Here is a 23,461-nt window from a genome sequence, read left to right as displayed (position 1 = left end):
AAGGTTCAGTCTAGGACAGTGTTTTCCAATCAGAGTGCCTTGTGCCTTCAGACCTACCTCATCAGATGTGCCAAGGAACGCCACCAATACCTGATGCTTAGGTCCAGCATCTGGGATCTACTGTCATTACTCTTGAACGTATCGAAGCTGTTTTCGGCACGTGTGGTCTGCCATGCCTCCGACCTAGCTACAGCATAAGCCTCCCGAAGGTGAGAATTAATGAGCAGTATGCAGGGGTCCTTTGTTCTAACCACTATATCGCTTCTCCACACCATTTTTATGTATTTGAGAATTTATATTCCGCCTATCTGGACATTCGTTCTAGGCGGATTTCAATAAAACATAAACAGTAAAATAGACAACATGCAGTCATTTTAAATAAATCTTCCAAAGATCGTTATCTAATCATAACATTTTCAAAGACTTCATGAAGTAGGTGATATTTATTTAAGCATTTCAAAATCACTAGAAAACTACTCTATTGTGACAGGTTGATATGTGTCCTTCCATTTTACAATTTGGAAGAAAGGCTGGGGTTTTCATTACAGTACTTCCTTAGCCCTTCTTTTGATCATATGAGTCCTCTTTGTGTCCACACTGCTTGCTCCACAGAGGATGGTGTGCCAAGCAACGTTTTTATTGATATAGGTGGTTCATTGGGCTTGAAAAAATTGGGAAGCACTTGTTTAAGAAGCTGTGTATGCTTCCCATCTACCCAGGGCTTTTTTTTTTTTCCCTGTGGGTAAGATTGCTCTCTCCCCCATCCCTCGTAGGCCCCCTGGGAAACGGTAGGAGGAAAGGGGCTGGATTACTAGGGACCTTCATTTTCAGTTTTATTTTCCCAGGAATATCTTGTTTATGTTTATGATAGTGAACAAAAATTCGAAAAAAATAAGTGTTAGAAAATGACTCATTGTTTTCCAATTAATTTCTCCCTTTTGTATTTGTTATAATAATCACTGATTAAATTTGCTCCAGCCTCAACCCCTCTCTTTCTATTCCATATGGGCTGCCTGGGAGGGGAGAGGCTGGAGCAGGAAGCAGAAGGCTGTTCTCTGCCGAATGAATTATGTACTAGCTGGTAACCCCACTCGCTCAGCAAAGAACAGCCTTCTGCTTCCTACGCCAGTCCCTCCCCTTCAGAGTAGAGCTAAGAGGAATCCTCTGCTCTGTAATCCCACCTCTTCATTCCCTCCTTTCCCCTTTCTTTTGCCTAGGGAAGGAGGGGAGGGGCTGGAGTGGACACAGCAGCAGGCCTACAGTTCTTTTTCTTCTGGGACTTAGTTGCAGCAGGAGGTGGGGGATGGGGAAGAGGTGAAGGCTGAAACATGAGTGGTGAGGAGTTGCATGAGAGAAATAGAGGGGAATTAGATGAATAAGAAAGAAATGAAAGCTGTTATGTTTGGCAGTTCACTGGCTCCCTAAGTGTGCGTGCATGCCTCTTGCTGGTACTTAAAGGAACTGCGGCAGGAAATTCCCTGCAGCCCCTATTGATGATGTCAGCACCTAGGCCCTATAAAAGGGCAATGCTCCAGACACAACTTGCCTCAGCAACAGGTCCAACTATTTCCAGTAGTGCATGTTGCTTGCCAGCATCCTGTCTTCATTCCAGCCTTGTGTTCAGTTCTCATCCAGCTATCTTCAAATTGTCTTCTGTCTCCATTCCAGTCCATCCGCGTTTCCCGCTTGTTCAAGTCTTTGCCTGACTGTCTTGCCTATCCATCCCTTTCCTCCCTCAGACAGATACCTGGTTAGACTTCAGCCTGGACCTCGGATATGACTGACCACTGCCTGCCTCTGACCACTGCCTAGATCTCGGTTATGCTAGACTTGCCACCTGCCTATGACCCTAGCCAATCATGGACCTACCCTTCTGCCTTTGGCAGAGACCCCACCTAAGCTGGAGGGTGCGGCAAGGAGACGCTACGGACGCCATTCTCCCGAGGCTGGTGGAGAAGGCTGAAATAGAGGTGAGGCAAGTCGGGCGAAGCCGTCTGAGACCGAACGCAACAACCAGTGGCCACAAACCATAATTCCCTCCAATTTCAAGCACTGAAAACCTTGCTAATCTAATATTAGCCATTATAGTCATCATTTGGCTTATGAATACATTTTAGTAAACATCCTCATTTTGCTAGGTTATAACCTTTAAAACACTACATTAGGAATATATTCTGCAGCTTACTAGAATGCCTTGCAGAAATCCTCAAGAAAGGACCCCCATGTTTCATTGAATTTATCACTGTTCTCATGCTTATTCAGTGTCCGTTTTTCCATGAAATAGAGGTGACAAATACAGTAATGGAATTCAAAAGGGTGTGGGATAAACACAGAGGATCCCTAGTGGCTAGAGATTGGAAATGAAGAACAGGGATAACCTGAGGCAACTTTTTTGTGTAACACTGCTGCATAGGGAGTGGCAGTTACAACCCTAAACAGAAACTGCACAGGGGTTACCTGCACAGAATGGCAGTTGCCGCCCTAAACATCTGCTGGGCAGACAGGATGGACCATTTTTAGTCTTTATCTGCCATCATTTACTATTTTCCAGCCAGTTATTGAACATTGGACCTTGAATCAGTTTCCATGTTGCTTCCACTGCTACTCTAGTAGCAAATAATAAATGTGTGATCAATGTTGCTTAAGTAGACGTTTTCCCTGTATTGACCAACCTATATTTCTGGTTTCAATGGAGATATCTCTGGACGTTACTCTTTTTATTTCTCCGGACATTAAAAACAGATATTAGGGAAGTTAACTAATTTAGCACCATAGTAAGAATTAGAAATTTAAATTACCCCAGTATTGACTGGGTAAATGTCACATCAGGACATGTTAAGAAGATAAAAGTTTCTAGATGACATATACCCTTGTTGTGGACCGATCAGAGGTCAACCAAGTCCTGAAATGTTGTGGAGGCACCATGGAGTCCAAAAGGGAGGATGGTGAACTGGAAGAGATCCCCTGGTGTTGAGAACACAGTCTTTGCTGGCGTGAGAGGCACCTGCTAATACCCTTTTGTAAGGTCCAGGGTAGAAATGAGCTGATCTGATCCCAGACGGCTCACCCACTTGTGGCATTGGGTATGCATTGAATTTCGAGACCTCACTGACCTTTCTAAAGTCAATGCAGAATGATATGCGTCCATCTGGCTTCAGCACCAACACTATGGGGAAGGACCAGTCACTGTTAGACTCCTCCATAATTCAGATCTCAAATATTTCCTTCATTTCAGTCTCAATGACACAACGCCTGACCTCAGAAATACAATAGGGTCATTGCTGCACAACAACTCCAGGAGGTGTAATGATATCAATACTGCACCAGGTGCGTTCAACCTGGTAGGTTCGAGAAGATCTCCTTATTTTGTTTCAGTAGCTGATTTAAGTCAGCTGTCTGAGTGGTGGAGAGCTGCTCTTCAAAAGGCCCATTCAGTAAAGTCCGCAGGAGAGCCGGCGCTCCAAGGCAAGCGCCCGCTCTCCCGACGCGCGCCCAGGCATCTCTCCTGGGCGCGCGATTCTTTATTTAAATTAGGGCCCGCGCTAATAAGGAGGCGCTAGGGACACTAGTGCATCCCTAGCACCTCCTTATTGGCGGAAGCGGCGGCTGTCAGCCGATGCTTAATTTTACCGGTGTTGGTTGTCAAACCCGCTGACAGCCACGGGTTCGGAAAATGGACGCTGGCAAAGTTGAGCATCCGTTTTCCAACCCGCAGGCTGCGGGCAGATTTTTTTTTTTTTTAATTCTTGGGGCCTCCGACTTAATATCGCCCTTACAGTATGAGGGGTAATAATTGCGCGGCCAAATGGGGGCTAAACGGTTCTGATTCGGCCTGTGTGTGTTGGGTGAGAGACCGCAGGGTGATAGTGTCTGATGATCTGGAGGTGGGTAAGCAATGTGTCAAGATGATAGCTAAGAGCAGAGGGATGTTAAGCTATATAGAAAGAGGCAGCAAAGTCCTTCCTAAGGTCTAACCTGGAATACTGTGTTCAGTTCTAGAGACTTCATCTCAAAAAGGATAGAGACAGGATGGTTCCAGAGAACCAAGCAACCCATATGAGATGAGCCTGAACGACCTAAATATGTATATTTTTGTATGCTCTGGAGGAGAAGAGGAACGGGGGAGATCTGGTAAACTGGTTGTCTCCTATTTGATTGACAGCTTCATTAAAATTCAAAGGCGGGAATTTCAAGGTTCTCTCGTCCTTCTATTTGCCAGCTGAAGGCGTTTCTTCTTCCTTCTTGCCCAATGGGCCGAGCTGAGCCAAGCCCGTGAGTGACGTCTGCGGCAGAAGGCGGGAGCAGGAGGCTTTAAACTTCGGCGGGAAAAAGTTGCGTTCTAGTTTATACGCCGAGAGTTTAGAGGAAAAGTGTTTCGGGTGATAGCAGACCGCGGCAAGATGGTGCGAACTAAAGCCGATAGCAATTCGGGAAGCTACAGGAAAGGTAAAAAAAAAAAAAAAAAAAGATTTGTGGAAGGTATTTGCAGACTAGAATCCAAGGGACGGCAGCACTCGGGGCGCCGGCTGCAAATCGGAACTATCAGTGAATTCTTGTCAGGAGGCTAATGGCCATTTTGAATAAATCTTTTTCTGCTGTGAACAAACCAAAATTCCGAATTGTCAGTTGTACTATTATGAGGAATTGGGTGCGAGCTAGTTTTAGCGGATGTGGCGTTCTTCCTGGTTACTCTACATTCCTTTACTTTCTTGATCGACCCCTTTAACTTTTTTTCTCTACATATAATACATAGTTTTTCTAGCAATACAGGAAAACGAATGGCTTTGTTTTTGCTATTAAGATGTGAAGGAATCTTGAGTTCAAGATTTAACTGTAAGAAGTTGATAAGGGGAGGATTGTTTAAGATTTGGCGGGAGACCTGTAAGCAGCGCGCGCCAATTTTTAAGTAAAAACTAAAATTAGCCTTTAAGCACTAGCTTTGTTGGGGAAACGCTTATTTTAAATATTGCTTATTGCAAGGTAGGCCACTTAATACTTTCTAACTTTTTGTTATTAGTGTGACCCAGGTTTCCAAACGCTAGTTAGCTGGATTTGGCTCCCGCTAGAAGGCTAATCTGTCAGGGCAGCTTGGCTAGAGAGGTAGAGACTGCGAGGGGATTTTTTTTTAATTAGGAAACTAAACTGCTTTCTGCTCTGTTCCTTGGTGTAAAGCTTATGTTTTATGTTCCTATTACAGCTGTCGCTGCAAGAGCTCCCCGGAAAACGTTTGGCGCTAGTGTAAGTAACACTGTGACTTCCCCTTCAGGGAAGAAAGGTAAGGAAGATATTCTTATTATGTAGAGCACTACGTATCTTATGTTATGACGTTACTTTTTCTTATCTCTGAAAATTTCATAGACAAAATAACTACAAAATCTAAGTATGTCCAGCAGAATCACATTTATGGCTACTTGTGCCTTTTCTGACTAAAATATGACAAACTTTTATATTGTGATCTGCCATGAACAAGGATTCTGGTAATTATGGTGGAATATAAACGTTGTAAACTTATTTTTTGCCTTTCTGCCCTTCAAAACAGATTATTTAGATATTGTAGGTTCTAGTGGAATACAAGGCTTTAATAGTTGTCGGGCCTGAATTTGAGCATGGCAACATATGCCACTGCTTAGGGCACCTAATTTTAAAGGTGCCAAATATCCTGGGCAAAGCCTACTTCTGCTTGCTTTAGGGCAGGGGTCGGCAACCTTTTTGGCTGAGAGAGCCATGAACGCCACATTTTAAAATGTGAGAGCCATACTAACTACAACCCCCTACTCTCCTGACGCCCCCCCCCCCAAGACCTGCCAAACTAATTTACTTCAACCCCCCACCCTCCTGACCCCCCCCAAGACCTGCCAAAAGTCCCTGGCGGTCCAGTGGGGGTCCAGGGCTCGCAGACAAATCTTTAATAAAAAAGTAAAAATCTAACAAACCCCCCACCCTCCTGACGCCCCCCCAAGACCTCCAAAATTAATTTACTACAACCCCCCCCAGACCTGCAAAAAGTCCCTGGGGGTCCGGTGGGGGTCCGGGAGCGATCTCCTAGATTTGGGCTGTCGGCTGCCAGTAGTCAAAAGGGTGCCGACGGCCCTTTGCACTCACTATATCACTGGGGTCGACCAATGGTGGCGGTAGCCCTTGTGATATAGTGAGGGCAAAGGGCCGTCGGTGCCATTTTGACTACTGACAGCCCAAGTCCAGGAGATCGCTCCCGACTGCTCCTGGACCCCTGCTGGACCACCAGGGACTTTTGGCAGGTCTTGGAGGTGGGGGGTTTTGTTAGATTTTTACTTTTTTATTAAAGATTTGTCTGCGAGCCAGATGCAGCCATCAAGAGCCACATCTGGCTCTCAAGCCATAGGTTCCTGACCCCTGCTGTAGGGCCATGTGCTGCCACATTTTCAAAAGTGCAATGCTATGGCATGTACATATGGGTAGTAAAACCTTAAATCTGGCCATGCCAGCTATATATAGCATTGAACCTCTGCTTTAGGAAAAATTTTACAAATCATGAGGTTGGGTGACCTCAGAACAATGGCATTTTAAAACTGCTCAAAATTCTATCGTTGGATGTGAGCTCTGCCTGTTTTGAGTATCAAAACAGAATATCAAAGCAGAATATCAAGCAAATGTTTGCTTACCAGTCAATATAAGCAATACACACTCCTTATGAATTTAATAGACTTGACTTTACAGAAAACTTCTAAATGCCTGTTGACTAATACTTTTTTATTTGGGTCATAACTTTTTTTGTTCTTCAGCTGAAAGCAAGTATGCAGGAGGGAATCCAGTTTGTGTGAGACCTACACCCACATGGCAGAAAAAAATTGGTGATTTCTTTGTGTCTCCAATAAGTCAACCTGAGAAAGAGAATCATGTTCCTTTGGATGACGAAAAGGCAGGAGGCAGTGGGCTGGCAAAAGCTCCAAGGAAGTAAGGGTTTTATGTTTTACTTTTTGTCTTAACAGTTTGTAATTTCAACTCAAATAAAATCAGGCTGTAACTTTGGCTCTGTGAGCCTTCATGTCTAGTTATCTGGGGATTTTTTTCCCTTAATTTTTAATTCTATTATCTTTTAGTCAGTTATGCAGTGACTGTGCACAAGGGCTTCTGGAATCACGCAATCATGGACCCTGAATGTGGGCATTGGATGTTGCCTTTGAGAGGCAGAATTCAAATAGTGGCGTGAACCAGCACACATGTAGCAAAGTTCACAAGCCAAGATGTGTGCTTGAGTGCAAATAAACTGTCCAGAAAATTAAAAAAACAAACCCAATTTACAGGACACCAAATGCTCAACTTCAGAGGCTTCAGCTTTATTCAAAGCTCCAAAAGGCAATGTAGTAAACATCAAGGTAAGTTGTTGCCTTTTGAAGCTTTGAATAAAGCTGAAGCCTCTGAAGTTGAGCATTTGGTGTCCTGTAAATTGGGTTTGTTTGTTTTTTGGTGGGGTTTTTTTTTATTTTCTGCACAGTTTATTTGCACTCAAGCACACATCTTGGATTGTGAACCCTTAAATGATCGTGACACCCACCTTGGAAAGCCCTCAAGTTTGACAGTCCCCAACATGGCAGGGAGCCACTGGACAGCCCAATCTTTCATTCTTAAACTTTGCCAACTTAAGGTGTCTGCTAATTAGTTTAAAAGTAAGCATTTTGGAAACCAGTTCTCCTGATTTCCTATCTCCTGATTTTTCAAACGACTTTGGATTGTTGCTGAAATACGGTTCTGATGTGGCCCAGTGCTGCTGATGCAGAAAGATGTTGCTTGCTGCAGGAGTCAAAAGCATCATGGTCAGCAGGGCCTATGAAGAATGAGCACTGGCCAAGCAGAGCCTTAGAAAGGTGTAGTGGTGGGACTTAGGAAGAGGAGGAGCTGCACTGTGCTGTCCTGTCCCACCAGAAGCAGCATCCTCACAGGTGGGAGCTTAGGAAGAGGTGATGCATGAACTGCCCTGCAAGAAAGAACACAGAGCAGGTTTGGCCTGATCGGTCTGTTGGGGAGGGGGATGTTGGAGACTTGCTGCCGCTTTGAGTGAATAACAAGAGCTGGGAGAGGGGTGAGCATGGGTGTGAGTACACTTGTGAGCATGTGTGGCAAGATTAAAAGCCTGTGTAAGCATGCATGTTTTGCATGTGTTCAAGAGCACGTGATGAGCATGTATTCCAGAGAAAAGGGGGAGTGGGTGTGTAACCCCCCCCCCTCCCCTCTACCTAATCCAGGACAATCTCAGGATATCTGGAAATCGTTACCAGGCAGAGTGGGTTATCGTTTTTTTTTAATCCTTATTTTAATAGGTGTTTGAAATTTTATTGGTTTTTGGGTAATTGCTGTTCGTTCCTGCTCTTGTTGGGGTTAGAATTGGGCAGCCTGGCAGGTTGAGCAGCCCTTGTGGGCTAGGCCCTGCAGTTACTGTTTTTTGCTTGCATGCTGTGTGATAGGCAGTGGCGGCGTGTTTGCTCGCTCCGTGTGCTTTACGGTCTTCTACAGGCCATTGGTGTGTGCAGTGCCTCGGCTCTGTGCATGCATTGTGTGCTTTGGTTTTGGGTGTGCCTTTTGCATGCACAAATTTTGAACTGTTCCAATGCTTGGTGCATAAACTGTGCATGTGCCTTGCCACAATTCTCTGGTGCTTAATTTTTGTGCACATAAATTTTGAGCCATTCAGATGCATGTTTACCTCCACGATGGCGTCGGTAAACAAGAGGCCTAAGTGCTCTTCTGTGTTGCCTGTCAGTAGGGCTTCTCAGCCTGACCTGTTTAATATGTCTGTGCTGTTCAAAAGCTCAGGGAGAGCTGTCTTCCTCAGATTTTGCTAAGCCTGCCTCCTCCCATGCTGATGATGGCTTTGGCCAGAGGGACTCTGGATCTTGCAGGAGAGGGCAGTTCTGTGGGACCTGCTTCAGTTCCTTTTGGGCTTGGTCTGGATCCAGCTGCTTTTTTCTTGGGTGGAAGCTTTTTCAAGGCTTACAAGCTGGGTGAAGCAGAGGAATCTTGTCAGGTCTGACCCACTGGTGGCTCCTCCTTCCAGTACTAGGCTAAAGGGGCTTGCCTCTGCTCCCTGCAGGCATTCCCGACAGGAACCTGGATGGCACTGAGGCAGATCTGATTCCCAGGAGGATGGGGAAATTCCTCAACTGCAACTGTATTGAACCATGTTCCAGTTCCCTGTACATACCCAGATGAGTCAAGACACTTGGGTTTTGCCTCCCCTCCAGCAGATGGAGACAGTTTTTCAAAACAACCCTGCTATATATACCAAGGTGCTACCCACAGTCCCTCAGTCGTACTCTCTCCAGCAGATAGCAGAGGTGCAAAACCCATAGTCTGTTCTGATTTTAAAAAAAAAAAAAAAAAAGGGGGGAGGAGCAGTTAGGAATAGTTAGCAAATTAGGGGCTTGTGTTCCTTTATTTGTTTAAACTAAAAACAGAAGAGGAAGGAAGCTCGTAGAGAAGGCCTGTCAGTCTCCCAGGGGGTTGTTAGGTCCTGAGGGGACCATCCTCCCTGGTCGAGGGCCTTGTCAAGTTGGATTAGCAGCACTGGGGTGATACCGGGGAGCCAGGCTCACTCACCCCAGGTGCAGGACCTGTGCAGAACAAAGGACAGTGTGTGGGCAGGTTTGAGTTACTTATAAAAAAAAAAAAACAAAAAACTTTCAACTTTTTGCTGCGCCGGCTCAAACTCCCCCCTCCCCCGAACTGCGCCTTCTTTCTTACTTTTTCACTGGGGTTGGTAGCGCGTTTGGTCTTTATTTCTCCTCGGTAGGGTCTGATTCGAGTCCTGCTGTTGGCCACGCAGTCCCGGATGGGTCGTTCAGTCAGCTGAGCCGTTCCCGATGAGGGCAGGAACGGCAGCCATTTTCGGAACGCGGTGGGGGAAGGGATTTTACCCCCTTCGCTATCTCCACAGCACATGCCTTCAGGGGGGGCGTGCTCCTACAGGTCCAGCCGCTCCTTTACTTGAGGATAGCCCTGAAGGGGCTGCAAATTCCTAGTCTGATTCCTCCTTTTCTGAATTCGTGCTGCTGATGCACAAGGCTTTTAAAGCCAAAAAGACAGGGAGAAGGCAGGCTGCGGAGAAGCTTTTGTTCCCACAAAAGGTCCCGACAGCGCTCCGGATCCAGAGGGGGAAGCTGAGCCACCTAGGTGTAAACTGTCTTTGCGTATGGGGCCAGTTGAGACATACACGGATTCTTCTCCTCCAGGGTCACCAGATCTTCAGTCCCAGCCCCTGGGGGGGGGGGAGGCGCGCAGAAGGGAGACCCTGACCCCCAGCCCAATTTATACCGGGGAGTTCAAGTGCTGGAAGGAGATGATCCGAACGTGGTTCGTCTCTTTAAGAGAGAGCTGAATCCGCTTATCCCGGTCATTCTGGGGGAGTTAGGATTGGAAGCCCCGTGGGCGGAATCTCAGTTGTGGGCGATGGATCCGGTATTACTGGGTCTCAGAGGTCCTGCAGTTTCTTTTCCTTTCCATCTCTCGGCAACGGACCTTCTATTTAGAGAGTGGGACATTCCAGATTTGGGGTTGAAAGTCAGTAAGGCGATGGACAAGCTATATCCTCTGCCAGAAGAGGCTTTAGATCTGCTGAGAGTTCTGAAGGTGGATGCAGCGATGTCTGCAGTCACCAAGAAGTCCACTATCCTGGTTACAGGAGCGATAGCCCTCAAGGACTTGCAGAACAAAGTTGGAGTTGCTGCTCAAGAAGGTGTTTGAGGTGTCCGCGCTAGGGGTCCGAGCAGCGATGTGTAGTAATTTTGAGCTGCGTGCAGGTCTTCGCTGGGCCCAGCAACTCCAAGCTAATACTGACCTCTCTGAGAGGAGGCCTGCCAGGCGAACCGGCTGGAGGCGGTCATTGTGTATAGCGCGGATGCTCTCTACGACCTGCTGCGCATGTCGGCCAGATCCATTGTCTGCGGTTTCCACGAGCCGGCTTCTCTGGCTATGGAATTGGGCTGCAGATATTTCATCCAAGACCCACCTAGGTTCCCTTCCTTTTAAAGATATTCGATAAGGAATTGGAGGACATGATCCAATCTCTGGGAGAGAATAAGGTTCATAAACTACCGGAGGATAGGCCCTGGTCAAGAGGATCGTGGTAATCTGAGACCTCGACTGGCGCGGTCATCGGGGTCCTTTCGTCCCGCTTCCAACAGACAGCAGTTGTGGCCTCAGTCCTTTCAAGGCAGACGTTTTGGCAGGCCAGGTAACCCCCCGTCTACAGCAGGGGCTAAGACCTCACAATGAGATACTGCCGGTCCATCTCTCTGTACCCATCCACCAAGTACCAAGCGTGGGAGCCAGATTATCACTCTTCTTAGAGGAATGGACCAAATTAACGTCAGACCAGTGGGACCTCGCCGTGATAAGGCGAGGTCCCACTGGTTCCTGATCTCTCCCTGTGCATACCGAGAAAAACGAGAGGCTGTACAAGTCACGCTCTGTCGGGCGGCTATCAGCCAGGTGCTACAGCTCTTGCGATCACTCGGCTGGGTGGTCAACCTTGCCAAGAGTCTAGTCCCGTCAGTCTGGAGTTCCTGGGAGCCCTGTTCGACATGCACAGGGGAGAGTTTTCCTCACCACAGAACGAGTAGTCAAGCTTCAGGGACAGGTGAGGGACCTGTTGTCCATCCGGATACCCAGGGTGAAAGATTACTTGAGTCTTGAGATCCATGACGTCCACTCTGGAATTGGTACCCTGGGCCTTCGCTCATATGCATCCCTTACAATCAGCATTGCTGTCCCACTGGAACCCAGTGTCAGAACAATTTCATCTACCGCTTCCGCTTACGGACTCCACGAGAGTCAGTCTCAACTGGTGGCTTGTCTTGGCACATCTGGAGCATGGAGTCCCCCTGGTCATGCCAGACTGGACGGTCCTCACCACAGATGCCAGTCTCTCCGGCTGGGGAGTGGTTTGTCTGGGGAAGTTGGTGCAGGGGCAGTGGTCCAGAGAACAATCTCAGTGGTCAATCAACCATCTGGAGACCAGAGCCGCGGCTCTTGCATTGGATACCTGCCTTCCACTCCTTCGGGGGAAGTTGGTCCGAGTCTTGTCAGACAATGCAACCACAGTGGCCTATATCAATTGCCAAGGAGGAACCAAGAGTCGTCCGGCAGCACAACAGTTGATGACCTGGGTGGAACAGCATCTCATCAGCATTGCGGCTTCTCTCATTGCCGGGGTGAACAACGTACAGGCAGACTTCCTCAGTCGCCACCATCTCGATCCCGGAGAGTGGGAGTTGGCTGACGAGGCTTTTCAGCTCATCTGCGAGCTGTGGGGCATGCCATGCATGGATCTGATGGTGATATTCCAGAATGCCAAGGCTCCACAGTTATACAGTTGGCGCATAGAGACAGGAGCCAAGGGGGTCGATGCCCTGGTACTTCCCTGGCCGACAAACATTTTGCTGTACATGTTTCCTCCCTGGCCGCTGATAGGAAAGGTGATCCAACAAATAGAGCGCCATCTGGCGGAGGTGATTCCAGTGGCCACGGTGTCCCTGGTTTGTGGATCTGCTCAATCTGGCCGCCGCAGAACCTCTCAGGTTTCGGGAGTCCGCGGCTCTTTTTCATCAAGACCCCATCTGTTTGGAAGAGGCAGATTGCTTTTGTCTAGCGGCATGGCTTTTGAGAGGCAACGGTTGAAGAATAAAGGTTATTCAGATGTGATGGTGGCCATGTTGTTGAGGGCGCAAAAACAGTCTACTTCCCTAGCGTATGTCAGTCAGAAAGTTTTTGAAGCCTGGTGTGTGGATCGCTCGGTGGATCCTACACAGGCATCTATCTGCCAATCTAGGCTTCCTTCAGACTGGTCTTTCTAAGGGTCTCTCTTGTAGTTCCCTACGGGTACAGGTGGCGGCGCTCGGTTGTCTCTGAGGTAAGGTCCAGGGGGTGGCGTGTTTTCTTAGAGGGGCAAAGCACTTGTGTCCTCCGCTATGCCATCCGTCCTGGAATCTCAATTTGGTACTTTTTGTCCTTGTGTGCGCCGCCTCTTGAGCCTCTAAAGCGGATGCTGAAGGATCTCACGCTGAAGGTGGTCTTGGTCACCATCTTGTCGGGTGTCTGAATTTTAGGCGTTGTTGTGCAGGGAGCCTTTCTTGTGGATTTCAGATTCAGGGGTGTCCTTGCAAGACAGTTCCTTCCTTTCTCCCAAAGGTGGTGTCTTCTTTTCATTTGAATCAGACAATTGAGCTCCCCTCTTTCTCAGAGGTGGACCTCTCGGATCTTGTAGCAAAGGATTTATGGAAACTGGATGTCTGCAGGGCTGTGATCAGTTATCTAGAGGTAACTAATCCTTTCCATGTCTCTGACCATCTTTGTGTTGTGGAGTGGTCCAAAAAGGGGTAGTATGGCTTCCAAGACGACTATAGCTCGCTGGCTGAAGGAAGTTATCGGTTCTGTGTTCTTGCTGCGTGGTAAGACGATACCAGTGGGGCTCCGTGCCCATTCTACGCGGTCGTAGACAGCGTCTTGGGCAGAATGTAGTCAGGTCTTGCCCCAAGAAATTTGCAGGGCGGCTACTTGGAAATCCTTGCACACTTTCGCTAGGCATTACATGTTGGATGTTCAGGCTTCTGATTCTGGGGGATTTGGAGAAGTGCTCTGTGTGGGCCTCTCCGGCTCCCACCCTCGGTAAGTTGGCTCTGGTTACATCCCAGGTGTCTGGACTGATCCGGGTACGTACAGGGAAAGGAAAATTAGTTTCTTACCTGATAATTTTCGTTCCTGTAGTACCACAGATCAGTCCAGAGCCCTGCCCTATAGCTGTGTACACTTTGAGTGGACTCTCCGTTACTTAAGTTTTTTTTTTGTCTTGTTTACCATGCATTCTCGCTTGTTCTATTAGTTCTGCAAATTCTGTTCCCGGTTGTGGTTTTCAATGAGCCTTATGTTAGGTGTTGAATTGGGTTTTATTCCATTCTGCTTTGACATTACGTAAGACAGACTGTGGGTAGCACCTTGGTATATATAGGGCTCCCCCCTAATTTCAATTATATGTTTCCTAGTTCAGTATATTATCTGTTTTATGTAAGGGCCCCGCCCAATGGTTTTGTGTTCACTGTAAACCGATGCGATGTGCGAACGGTCATCGGTATAAAAGAAACGTTAAATAATAATAATAATAATATATGGCAGGGTTGTTTTGAAAAACTTCTGTCTCCATCTGCTGGAGGGGAGGCAAAACCCAGGTGTCTGGACTGATCTGTGGTACTACAGGAACAAAAATTATCAGGTAAGACATGAATTTTCCTTTCTTTCATAGAAATGAACTGCTGGCACTGATTTCCCAGACTTTTGAAACATCTGGGTATTCCTGGTATGGATGCAAGGAATCCCATTTTGGTTTCCTTGCATAAAGCCTCTCGTTTTTCCCTGTGATGGACGCCATTCAGGAATTGATTGATTGATTTTTGAATGGGATGCCGCAGAGGCAAATTTTAAAGGGTGTCTGACATTGGAAGGCCTGGACCCAACTGAGAATTTTTAAATTTTCCTAAAGTGAATGCAGTGGTATGTGCTGTCTCTAAGCAGACTACTATCTCCATGGAGGGCGGAGTGACCTCGAAGGATTTGCATGATAGGATTGAGGCTATCCTTAAGCAAGCCTTTAAGGCAGTGGTGATGACTTTACAGATGGCTTCCTGTTGTGCCCTAATGGTATAATCTAGTCTGCTTCTCTCTCAGGAAGTTGATTCTGGAGGGAATTCCAGAGCAGTTAAGTAGCCTGCTGCTGCCTTTTTAGCAGACACAGGCTGCTATTTGGTCTGTACCTCAGCCAGAGGAGTGGCTTCGGTGAAAGCAGCCAGGCATCAACTCTGGTTGTGAAATTGGTCAGTTGATGCAATCTCCAAAGCTAATCTTACAAATATGCCCTTTAAAGGCTTGCTCTTTGGGAGCAAGTGGGAGAAACTGACCAGTAAGCAGGGCAAATCTGTGGTTCCTCAGTTGCTGGAGGATAAAAAGCAATTGCAGTACCCCTTTGGTATGAGGGGTCATCTGTGGGGTTCCAAGCAGTTCCGTCCCTACGGAGGGTCAACCTTTCAGAGGATCCAGCCTTTTGATGGGTCTCTGTCCTTTTTGTCCCAGACAGCCCAAGAGGAGCAGGCTCCGGGTGGTGGACCTTCTCGAGCTTCCCAATGAAGGTTTGCTGACCCACCTTCAGGAACGAGAGGGATGCCTCTACCAGAGGTGGGTTGAGATCACATTGGGCCAGTGGGTCCTGGAGGTGATACAAAGATATACGCTGGAATTTTGCAGTATTCCTCGGGACATGATCATTGTGTATACTTGCCACTCTGCAGAAGAAGCAGGCAGTGGAATTTGCTTCAAAGGTTCTTCAGGCTGAGGGCTGTGGTTCAAGTGGCCATATCTCAAAGTATGGGGTAGTAATCCATTTATTTTGTGGCGTCCAAGGAGGGTTCCTTTTGTTCCATCCTGGATCTAAGTCAACTGTCATTTGAAATTGACTCATTTTCACATGGAAACCTTACACTCTGATAATGGCAGAGCAGTTAGGAATGTCTTAACTCCCTTGATTTGAGGCCTACCTTCATATTCTCATGTGTTTGGAACATTTTCTACATTTTGCACTGTTGGGGCACCATTGTCAGTTTCCAGTGCTGCCCTTTGGTCTAGTCACCGCCCCAGAACATTTTCCAAGCTTATGGTGGTAGTAGCAGCAGCCTTGATAAGAAAAGGGATCCTACTCAGACTATCTGATTCGAGCCAGGTCTCAGGAAGAAAGCTGCCAGGTGACACAATGTGATATCCTTGTTGCAGGAGCTTGATTGGGTGATGAACTTGGCCAAGAGCAGTCTTCGGCCATCCCAGTTGGAGTATCTGGGGGTTCGGTTCGACACAGGGCAGGACCATTTTAATGCCACAAGTTCAGATTCAGAAACTGATGTCTTGGGTGAATACCAAATGCCCAGTGGTGTGGTCCTATCTACAGGTGCTTGGGCTTGATGGCAACCCTGGAAGTGGGAGAGGGCACATATGCATCCTCATCAGAACTCGCTACTGTCTCGTTAAAACCCACAGTCTCAGGACTATTCTGTTTGGCTCCACTTGCCAATGGAAATCTGCTCGCTTCCTTTCTCAGATGAGCCTCCTGCAACCACCTCTGGAGGCTCATCTGAGAGAGGCAGTTTCCTTGTCTTCCCCCAATCTGGTTGGTACTTATGATAGATGCGAGTCTCCAGAGTTGGGAGAGCTCACTGTCAGCTGATGACCCAAGGATGTTGGAATGCTGAAGAGTCCTGCTGGCACATCAATCACCTGGAAGGTCCAGTTGACATGCTTGCAGTTCAGCTGCAGGGTCAAACAGTCTGTGTGATGCTGGACAATGGGACAACAGTGGCCTACACCAATCGCCAGGGAGGAACAAAGCCATCACATGTTGCAGGAAATATTCCAACTTTGGAATGGGTAGGACAACATCTACAAATCTTAGCCTCTCACATTGCAAGAAAAGACAACGTAAGAGCAGACTCTCAGCAGGGAGAGTCTAGACCCAGGAAAACAGGTTTCAGCTGATTGTGGATTGCTGGGGCCTTCTGTTCCTAGACCAGCTGGTGACTTCTCAGAATGCAGAAGTTCCTTTCTTCTTCTGTCAGATCCGTGGTCCCTGGGCATAGATGCTGGAAGACAGAATGCTTTATGCTTTTCCTCCGTGGCCATTGCTGGGCAGGATAATTTGCAAAATCGAAGGCCATAGGGAGCTAGTACGCCTTATGGTGCCAGACTAGCCCAGGCATCTGTGATATGCAAATTTGCGAAGACTCCTGGTGGAGACCCCTCTTCATCTTCTGCCGCACATGGATCTCTTACAGCAGGGTCCAGTTCTTCATGAGGATCAGATTCTGTTCTCTTACGGTTTGGCCCTTGACAGGGCTCACTTGTTGAAGCATGGATGTTCTTCCATGGTGATTGCCACCTTACTCCATGCTCTCAAGTTCTCCACTTCCTTAGCCTATGTGCGGGTTTGGAGAGAGACCTGATGTGAGAAGCAGGGCATTCTTCCTTGTTCAATTAAGATCGTACTCATTCTGGATTCTTTTTGCAGGATGGGTTGAATAAAGGATTGGTCCTTAATTCCTTGAAGGTGCAGGTTGCAGCTCTTGCCTGTTTCAGAGTTCCAGGGAATGGTGATTGTCATCTCCATCCTGATGTGGTCTCTTTTTTGAAGGGAATGAAGCATCTTAGGCCTCTCGGTTACGGGTTCCCTTGAGGAGTCTTAATTTGGTGCTGGATTTTTTGGCGGACCCTACATTCAGACTGCTGTGTAGCCTTTCCTTGTGGTTGTTCTTGAAGACTATGCTCCTGGTAGCTATATATTCTGCATGTCGAATTTCTGAGCTGCAGGCCTTGTCTTGCAGAGTGCCATTCCTTTGGGGTGACTCCAGAGGTGTTACAGCTGCGTACTGTTCCATGTTTGTTTCTTGCCCAAAGTGTTGTATTTTCATGTGAATCAGTCCATCTCCTTGCTGTCTCTGGATAAGGAGAGAGTATTACCTCCTGCGCTCCTTGGATGTCAAACTTGTGAGTATCTGGTGGCTTCTGAACCATGAGCTATGATAGCTCACTGGATTAAGGAAGTGGGCATGCCTGCGTATGTGGATGCTGAGAAGCCATTGCCCACTCAGGTTTGGGCTCATTCCGCTAGGGCTCGGGCAGTGTTGTGGGCAGAGGTTAGTTTGCAGCTTGGCAGATATCGACTGGAGACAGTGGTCCTCCTTTTTCTAGGCCTTATTGTCTGGATGTGCAGCTCCAGGAGGGGACAGCCTTTGCACATGTGTTGACTGGACTGCGGCAGGCTCCCACCCTGTAAGGGGAGTAACTTTGGTACATCCCACTGGTGCTGAGTCAATCTGTCTACACACTAGGAAATGGAGAGATTACTTACCTGATAATTTTTTCTTGTGTGTAAACAGATGGACTCAACTTCCTGCTCTTGGTTGCTGCATGAGTATCAATAGCCCTCCCTTGGGACTTGGAGCCCCACAGGGTTACTGGCAAGTGCTCATCTAGTCCCTAGATTTACATAGTTCTGTGTTTCTTGTTTGAGTACAGTGATTGCCTGTCTTTAATCAAGTTTTGCTAGTCTGTCCACAGTTGCTTTTGAAGAGAATACTGGCAGGCTGGGGGTCGCTGCAGGAATGTATATATATTGTGATGTCAGCTTGCTCTGTCTATCTACTGGCAGGGGAGCATAACCTACTGGTTTTGAGTAAATCTGTTTACACTAAGGAAAACTAACAGGCCGAAACAGTACAGTGCCCTCCGCGCACTGTTAGCCTACCCCTTATCATATCCGACTTAATATCATGGCAATATTAAGTCGGAGGTCCCGAAGGGTAGAAAAAGTAAAAAAAAAAAAAAAATCGGCCTGCAGCTGTCGGGCCGAAAACCGGATGCTCAATTTTGTCGGCGTCCGGTTTCTGAGCCCGTGGCTGTCAGCAGGCTTTAGAACAGACACCAGCAAAATTGAGCATCGGCTGTCAAACCCGCTGATAGCCGCCGCTCCGGGCTAAAAGGAGGTGCCATGGATGCGCTAGTGTCCCTAGCGCCTCCTTTTGCCCGATTCTACCGCACCACCTCATTTGCATACTGTATCGCGCGCACCGCTCTCCCGCGTTTTTACTGAATCGGCCTGTAAATTATCAGGTAACTAATTTCTCCATTATGTATACTAAGTATTTTCTTTTCACATTTTAGTTTTGTGCGTTTTCAATCCTGCTGTGTTAGCATGCCATTAAGCTGACTGTATAGGTTATTTAAAAAAAAAAAAAAACCCCAAAAAACTTTAGCATGTAAAACCATACTGAATTTCAGTAGTTTTAATGCTCAGCTTATTACATTGGTCCTTAAGCTTTTACTATGTCTTCTGAATTTTGAACATTGGAAAAGTTGGGGGGGGGGGCTTTCATTTTAATAGTGAATTAAACTTCCCCCTACATGCTAAGGATATTTGAGATCAACTGAGGTTTGACTTTATTACATGCAAACAAGATTTCAATATCTAGTTTGGCTACATGCAATAATGTAATCACAATCACTTTAATCATGGCCAACAGATTGATACAGCATGTTGCTGCTGAGGCTTTTCTCCAGAGAATAATACTAGAAATGGGGTATGATCACTTTGGAACAATTGTGAAGAACTAGCAATGCCTTGTTGCAGGGGACACTTCACATAGTGCATATTTTGGCAGCTGTGGCCTCCTAGGGCTTGCAGCCCAATTAAAACCTGACTGGAGTTATTGACTACATGATTTGTCATTCATGGATATCTGGAGGTTCCTCTTTAAGTCTTCTCATGACTGTCTCCCCCTTCATTTTCTGTGCCAGCCATGAAGAGCAGACTGCTTATTAGAACCCAATCGAAGCAGTAGGAATATTAGAACTTTACAAGGACTCTTAAAAGATGCTGGAGCAGAAGTATGAATAGGAGATGTGGAATGTTAATAGGGGGATACAGAAAGGAAGGTATAACCTGTGACACTAGTAGCTTTTAACTGTAGAAAAAGCTGAAACCTAATAAGCTATAGAAAGGTTTGTAGCGATTCAAGCTAGCCCATGAGAAAAAGGGAAATGACCATGTACACAGCTGCTTTTGAACTAACACTTTAATATTCACCAGAGAATGCCGTGTAAACAAGGTTTTGCTCTTTTAAGGGTGACAGCTGCTTATGCAGTATCCTTAGGGACCATTGTTCTCAGCTTTTTTGCTTGAGAAGTTCAATGTTATAACAGGAAAAATGACAGATATAACCCAGGGGAGAAAAATCTGTGCAAGTCACTTTTCCACATTCTTTTGTTCTAACATTTATATTTTGCCTGGGAATTTCAACTGCAATACTATAAAGTCCCTAAGCATCCTCTACAGCTGTTGGCAGGTCTAGGAAGTGGCTTGGTTCTCATGTACTAGTGCTGCATGGGTGGAAGAGGTAGCTAGTTAATAAATGTGGTACTAGATTTTATTGGACCAACAATACATTTCTTTAGCTTTGAGAGCAGTCTCTATTCTAGAATAGAAGGAGCAAAAAGTGACTTGATCAGGAAACAAGTGAATTATAAAACAGTATTACAATAAGGGGTGTGGGGGGAGTGTTTGGTGATTCAGATGACAGACATAACATTTTGTCTTAATGTGGTGATAAACCTAGGTCTGAGTCCTTTTCAGTTGTGTTCCTAGTGTTAAACTATTTAATTACCTTAATCAAAAGTCATTGATGCAGTGGTTTGGTTTTGAAGTGTTCCTCCAGAATTGGCACTTTAGTCTCTCCTGTAGTATTTGACCATGTCTGTGAATGGATTCTGGCCTGTTACCAATGTAGCATACTTGGTGTAAAAAAAAAAAAAAAAAAAAATCTTACAGTAAGCCAAAGTTTGTTTTTTTTTATTGCCTATAACTTGATCACTGATCAAACCCTATCCCTTCCCATCATTGGAATGCCTTTTATGATTTGCTTATTTCTTGATATCTTTTGCTCATTTTATTCTGCCCTAAGGAAGAGTGTAGCTCTTGAAAGCTAGTCAAATATATTTAGTCCAGTAAATAGCATTTGTTAACCTTTATTCCTAACACAGCAACCACACACTTATCCAAGATTGAATTCTAGTGTAAATATGTGCTGCTTTGAGGACTTGGATATGCAGAGTTCTGCTATCAGGAACAATTCAGGAAGACAAAACTTACTAGTGGGAAGTCCAGAACTCTGCTATATACTGGAGAAACTGTATAGCTTACAGTATTCAGACTTATTGCTTTTAAATGGACTTAACCTTGTTGGCCACCCCTGGTCTAGTGGCTAACTCAGTCCCTGAGAGCCACAAGCAGGCCAGGTTTTCAGGATATCCACAGTAAATATGCATGAGATCTGCCTGCACTACCTCAATTGTATGCAAATCTTATCTTGTGCATAGTTATTGTGGATAACCTGAAATCCTGGCCTGTTTGTGGCTCTTGAGGATTGGAGTCTGCCATCCCTGCACTAGGCTGAATGTCCACTGGTCTATGGAAAGGCCCCCCCTGTTTCTAAAGCTTGCAAGGGTTGACAAGAAACCTCTAGAAGTTGAACTTGGTGCTGAATAACAGCAAAGCGGGGAGGGGGTGTTTTGGTGTTAGTAATATACTTACGTTGTGTGACTGCCAAAGGCATCTAAAGGGGAAAACAGATGAGGCAGGTATGTTACATATACAATATTTGGAGATTACAGTAAGTTGACATATGGACTTTTGGTGAAATATTTATACATGTACTACCAGAAGTTTATAATGCCGCCTCCACCTACAGTTCTGACAGGAGGCATAACTTCATTTTGCTGTTCCAGCTTGACAGTGGGTGGTACTGGCAGCAGAAGCCTCAGGAAAAGTTCTTCTGTTTAAAGTAGGACTCCAGCCAAAATATGGAAATACCACTTCCATTTGCTGTGGCAAGCTACAGTCTGAACCCAGGGCTTGTAATAGAGAGAATGCCAAATGCAGTTGCTACTCCTGTTTGTACACAACATGCAGATTGCATTACTTAACTGAAATGGAATACATTTTCTCCCATAGTACAGAACCACATTATAAAATAGCTGGAGAATCCATCTTTCTGAGTAAATTTGCTTTCTTCCAGGAGTCTTGCTTTAAAATAAAGGACTTATTCGGAGCTTTTGAAAAGCTATTTTCTCTCTTGCTGTATAACAAGTAGGGCTGGACTTGGTTTCAGTTCTTATCACCAGGAAAGAGATAATTGACACACTCAAGAGCTGTGTGTGGAGAACCACCATGGAGACTGGTATTGATGAAATATTAAGTACATTGTACCCTTCTAGTGCTCACCCAAGAACTTTTCAGTTTGGCTGGTTTTCACAATGCTGATACAAAATTTCAAACATTTAAGACTGAAAGCATCATTTAGTAAATATGGTTGAAGGAATGTCTTGAGGCTGGAGGAAGGCAAATTTAAGCCAACAGATAAGGGTGCATTAGCATGTAGAGCAAGTTAAAGGTGCAGTAAAACAAATGTTCAACTACTTAAGCCTTTAGAAAGCTAAATGTACTGTTGACAATTTGCCATGTCTTAAACAAATGGCATGTGGAATAGAATTATTGCAAGTTTGCTTCAGCAATAAATGTTGTGGCCAGGAGCAAAACTGCATATGGGATTAGAGCCTAAGTGAAAAAATCAATGCTTGCTGAATAGCAAAATGTAGCTTGTCTCATGATTGTCAATTTTTAGGGGTGTCTTGGCTAACTTTGAGATGTTCCATGTTAATTTCTTAACAGGTCTCGTCCCTTACCACCTGATCCTTCAGAAGAGGCTGGCTCAGAGGAGGACTGAATTCTAACCTGCTTATTGTACTAATCCATACGCCTTCTAATGCTTGAATCTCTTTGCAATGTACATTTTGTATATATTGTGTTAAAATACTTCTGATTCTGTTTGTCTTGTACAGAACATTAAATAAAAACTTATTTTGGCTTTTTTCTAATTGTTTAAGCTTTATGTATTAGAACTTGTGTTAAAATATATTTGAACTCTTACCTAGATAAGACAGAATGTTATGGAAACTTAGTAATTAGGTAACTCATTTTTTATCCTTGTGATACAAAACTTAAAAGCATGTAGATAATGAAATTTCCATACATTATTGGTACATGAGTAAAAATGAAGATTAATTGATCAGGAAGTATTTTTCTTTTCCCCCTTTTGGATGAGACTTCAGGCCAGTGGTTAGCTGGTATTGCTAAGACGGATGTGGTTTCTTAGAGCTAGAAGTTCTGTAGCCACCAGTGCATAAGGACCAAGACATTTCCAGGAGTCATATTGCACATGGAAGTTCATGCTTGGCGATAAGGTTTGCATTTCTATTCCTTAACCCATGCCAGAGCAGACCAGACAAGTGGGTTAGGTCTTCCTTGCCAGCAGATGGAGACAGAAGCTGAGTTGCTGTTTCTTTTCATTAGAGGTCTAGTGTTGCCTTTAGCAGGGCAGGCATTTAGACTGGTGTTGCAGCTAGGAATAGGCTGCTTCTGGGAAGGCTTTAGGCACAAGCTTCCAGTAGAATTGCTGCAATCTTTGAGTACTCCAGATGATAGTCCCACCCAGGGCATTCTTCCTGTCCCCTTGAGCACTCAGTTGGTGGTCTGAGTTCCCACATAGGTCAAATTCAGTGGTCCCGAGTAATTTGTTGCCTTGGTGGGTTCAGTAGCAAGAGCTACTGACAAAAGTCCTTGCTCTTCTCTTGGAAAGTGACAGGGAGGCAGTAAAGTTGTTGAAGGCTTGCAGCACAACCTTTTCCTGGATTCTCAGGATATCTTGATGTGATAGCTCTTCCTGCTACCTCCACTTGCTTCTGGGGAGGCATGGCTTAACATTGCAGCTGCTGCATTCTGTCTAGTGTGAGTAGGCAGGTGTGCAATCCATGGAGGATCAGCACCTTGCAAGAACACAAACCATGG

The 23,461-nt window shown here is 45.8% G+C and overlaps 1 protein-coding gene across 1 annotated transcript; it reads left to right on the top strand.

Annotated features, from left to right (window-relative positions):
• Positions 1–76: 76 nt before the first annotated feature.
• Positions 77–22,487, top strand: PCLAF (PCNA clamp associated factor). The gene is made up of 5 exons (XM_029574418.1): positions 77–209; positions 4,220–4,446; positions 5,198–5,275; positions 6,762–6,933; positions 22,286–22,487. The coding sequence occupies exons 2-5, from the start codon at positions 4,401–4,403 to the stop codon at positions 22,338–22,340; spliced, it is 351 nt and encodes a 116-aa protein (XP_029430278.1). The 5' UTR covers positions 77–209; positions 4,220–4,400; the 3' UTR covers positions 22,341–22,487.
• Positions 22,488–23,461: the final 974 nt, after the last annotated feature.

The sequence above is a fragment of the Rhinatrema bivittatum genome, chromosome 13 (assembly GCF_901001135.1).
Source record: "Rhinatrema bivittatum chromosome 13, aRhiBiv1.1, whole genome shotgun sequence".
Taxonomy (NCBI): Eukaryota; Metazoa; Chordata; class Amphibia; order Gymnophiona; family Rhinatrematidae; genus Rhinatrema; species Rhinatrema bivittatum.
This window is presented reverse-complemented; position numbering and strand designations above follow the sequence as displayed.